Source organism: Vigna umbellata, chromosome 2 (genome assembly GCF_029865625.1).
Source record: "Vigna umbellata cultivar VRB3 chromosome 2, Vumbellata_1.0, whole genome shotgun sequence".
Lineage (NCBI taxonomy): Eukaryota > Viridiplantae > Streptophyta > Magnoliopsida > Fabales > Fabaceae > Vigna > Vigna umbellata.
This window is the reverse complement of record NC_142166.1, coordinates 40,651,318-40,655,505: the sequence shown is the minus strand read 5'-3', so window position 1 is coordinate 40,655,505 and position 4,188 is coordinate 40,651,318. Positions and strand designations below refer to the sequence as shown.

The 4,188-nt window shown below is 33.8% G+C and overlaps 1 protein-coding gene across 1 annotated transcript; it reads right to left on the bottom strand.

The window, feature by feature from the left end:
• Nucleotides 1-3,507, bottom strand: LOC148203999 (WAT1-related protein At4g08290-like). Its single transcript, XM_088106819.1, has 7 exons — nt 3,222-3,507; nt 3,043-3,105; nt 2,847-2,963; nt 1,106-1,349; nt 835-996; nt 500-651; nt 1-388 (listed from the first exon to the last, which is right to left on the bottom strand). The coding sequence occupies exons 1-7, from the start codon at nt 3,404-3,406 to the stop codon at nt 217-219; spliced, it is 1,095 nt and encodes a 364-aa protein (XP_087962945.1). The 5' UTR covers nt 3,407-3,507; the 3' UTR covers nt 1-216.
• Nucleotides 3,508-4,188: the final 681 nt, after the last annotated feature.

Here is a 4,188-nt window from a genome sequence, read left to right as displayed (position 1 = left end):
TGATGATGAATTTCATGCATGGTCATGACACCTGTCCCACCAATTTCATGGTATATATGAGTAAATTGCATGACATTGACATTAAACCAGTTGTACGGAAATGCTACACCAATGTCTCATTAGACATAGCCGGGACCTACTTAATTTTTTCTGACTTTCTCATCTCATTATATTGTGCCTTCCACGTCACTTTTTTATATTATGGCCATGCACTACTTAAGCCTTATTGTCATCGTTATCATTCCTTGGAGCTGTGACCGGTAGCTGTCGTTGATCTTCGGGAAAGTTACCCTCTGTAGGAGATGGTGGCGTCAGACCTCTGCGTTCTTTAGCTTTTCCCCACACTACTAGATAAAGCCCCAGCACAACAACTATTGCTCCAATTATACTGATATATCAAGCACACAAATAAGGGAAATTAATAGGGTTAGTAAAGAGAAGAAAAAAATCTGGACGATGAAGATGTGAATTGAACCATTTGCTACTTAATTTGTAGTACCTTCCAAGGTAGAGTTGCTCAGATAGGATGATGCAGGCCAAGCCCGTAACAATGATCATACGCAGAGGATTGAAAGCAGTCACAATAACTGGACCCATGGATTTTATCACCATGCCTTGTATATAATACTGAACTCCTGATGTAACTATTCCCTGTAATGAATCAGTAGTAGGTTAAGAACACTGATTAAGAAAACAATAAGGTTAGAAAAAGGGAGCATGGGTGCAATACAACTGCAACTAGGATGGTGTCGTAAATTATGGTGTCATTTTCAGACCAAACAGTTGTGTTAGGTACTTATTACTGTACTATGAATCCAATCCAAAAGCACTGACCGCGTAAGCAGGGGCAAAGAGTCGTGTGTCCCAACCAAGGGACCAAGCATGAGGGTGGTGGCGTTCTGCGAAGATTGCAACAATAGAGCTTTGAAGTGCTCCTACAAAGCAAACCCAAGTGGCCAACGACATCTCTGCTGGGTATTTTCTCAATGTTATGGCCTACATATCACCAAACCACCAATCATTAATTTCTCCAAAGATATGCACAGATATTTCATCTTATTATTATATGTGAAACTTAATTACTATAAGAAGGTGCGTTATATACCTGTAATATGTAAAATGCAGAAAAGCCTGCACAACCAATGAGGAGGAACACTGTTCCTATTACCCAATGGTTGCCAGTGGGGTTGGTCACGTTCTCAGTTTGGCTAGCATGGCTGGTCGAAGATCTCATGAAACTGAGGACGGGGCCTTTGTACAGTGCCATAAGCAAGGTTCCTCCAAATGTTACTACGGTGCCAATCACTTTCGCTTGACATGCTACCTCCTTAATTTTCATGTGCTCCATTCTGCTCATTAAAAAAAAAAAATTAAATGTTTATAACTATGATTCTCTTCCAACCCATAAAACAAAAAAGAAGATTTGTGCTTTTGTCGTTATTACGTGTCTATACGTTTTTCGCACTAGTGCTTTTGTTTTGAATGCTAGATTGAATCAAGAGGAAAGGTGCATTAAGCATATCTATATTGTGGCTGAAACACTCCACCTAAAATTATATGTTGTGGCTGAAACTTTCCGTGTTTTTCTGGTCATTATAATTTTGTACCTTTTCCACATTTCATAAATATTGGTTTACATCTTTTATCCTTTGCATAAAGTATACCTAAATACACTTATGTTATTTTTTCTCTCTTATATCAAGGCACCTGATTCATACAATAAGAATTGATATTACATAACAAATGTGTTATGAAGCTTTGATAAAAAAAACAAAATAATAATAAGATCATCACTTAGTTAATCAGTTTAAAACATAAAAGTTCCGTGTCTCGCTTGATTTTGTAATACAGTGTTTTGTAAGCTGTAGACATGGAAGTGGTAAGTTGAAATTAGAAGAGGACTCGTTATGCGTTTTCTACTGCTAAAGTGGGTGCTGGGAAACTTAGAAAATGACGTACAAACATACTCTTAATTTCTTTCTAGCGAAATTCATAAGAAGGATATTAAGATTCAAGGAAATGGAATTAATTATAACTATAGCTTACCGTTCAAGTTTATGTTTTTAATTTTTTTCTCTTTAAGAAAAATGGTACATAAAAAGTATTGGAAAAGGACATCACTCCATTACAAGGTTACGTCATATCAAGCTTCAAAGATGATAGAAAGTGGTACTTATAAATCAGAGAAGAGCGTGTATGAAAATTATACTATGAAAAAATTGAATCCTCATATTATTTATAATAATATATTTTAATTAGATATTTTTAAAATAAATAAATTTAATAGCTTTATATTTAGTTTTATAAATCTTTCTTTGATTCTCGGACTTTAAAAACAATGAATTAATATATTCGGTGTTTTCTTGAAATTTATACTACCAAAGACAATACTAGCGTTGGTGGGACTTTACCTAAACCTTTCTATAGAAGCATTTTGATCCATTACTAACCAATACCCTATGGACAATTATTCAGAGGCTTTCTTTTATTTATTAGATAAGCTTGCAGGTAAATACAATTGTTTTGATAATGTTGCATTATAGACCTGTATTTGGCATCTTCTCGCAGAGAAAGACAGAGTTTGAAGACGAAGGAATGTGTATAACAAATTAAATGATGTGACAGGAAGGAAAATAAGAGGAAATATTAAATATAAATGGAATATTTATAATAGATAAATAAAAAGTTGCTAGCTACATGTGCATCTTATTTCTAGGGTATATGTGAGTGGAAGGTAGACAAAAATAGAAAGAAAGTTTGATAAAAAAAATGTTGTAAAAGTGAAAATAACTTGTATTATTATTATTATTATTATTATTATTATTCTTACTTGATGGAATACTTACCCTAGAATGACTGCCATGACAAAAGTAATAGAGGGAGCAGAGTTCATGACAGCAGATAAGAAAGAAGCAGACGTGAATTTCATGCCCAACAGAGCGAAACACTGATCCAGTATTATTCTGCAAGTAGCATCGTATAATTTAATTAAGTAAACAATAATAAGAAAGTGAAAGTTGAATAGGTGTAAGAGAATCATACTCGAAGAAAGCCAGTGCCATAATCTCTGAAAATACTCTGAAAGTCATCTTGGGCCTAACTTTCCTGCAAAAATATTTGTTTTAGAAGAGCTAAATATGCTTAGTATATTATTCAGAAAACATTAAATGCGAAAGTGTCAAATGATGTATATGCATGCATGGAAGGTAAGTGGAAGATACCTTTCAAGAACAAAGGCGAAGGGAGCGAGAGTTATAGAGGCTATGGCGTTACGGTAGACAATGAAGACGTAATGGCTCATACCCTTCTTTATAGCATCCATGGCAAATATGAACATCCCAGCAGAACCAAATTGAACAGCCAATAACAGCAGATAGGGCCTTGCATTTCTCAACCACTCACCCATCTTTTTCTTCTTGATAACTCTCTCTTTCTAGTTCTTGATCCCGAGCTACGTCTGCGGGATCAAGTGAAACTGCTTCTGCTTGATTTTGTTTATCTGAAACTCACTGCGAAAGAAATGAAGGCCATCATAATATTTATACTCAACTGCTGAATATATTTAATTATATTTATAATCCAAAAAGCAGCTTTATAATTCCACTTTACACGTTCCTTCGCAGCAGTACTAACATAAACTAGTAGGCGGGGGCCGTGCATGATGTGATTAGTGTGTCAATATATACATACATATACATATATATTACATGTTTTTTTTATTTATGTAATATTTTCTTTTTCTATCTGAGTTAATAAAATTCTTTATAAATGGTGAACAATATTTTTATGTACAGTTTTGTGAATGCATTTTTCAGTGACAAAACTAATTGTTTACTTTTATTTTATCTTTACACTGCATACTTTACATGTGAAAGCGAATTTGCGTCGTGTGCACAACATAATTTGTTGGGAAGAAAAGAAGAGTAATGTCATTCTTGTAATGATTTTCTGTAATAACTTTCATGCACTTATCTTTTGTTTTTATCTCTTTTAACCGAATCAACCATCTTGTTTCATATTTTCTCTTTTCTTTCCATATTCTCAAACTTTGTTTACACACATATGGCACTCCTTAAAAAGTAATTCGTAAATAACTTTCTTTCTTTCTTTCTACTAACTTTTAACACGTTCGGCAGTACATGTTTGTTTTAGTTTTTTGAGAAAAAAAATATATTTTTTTATCTTTTT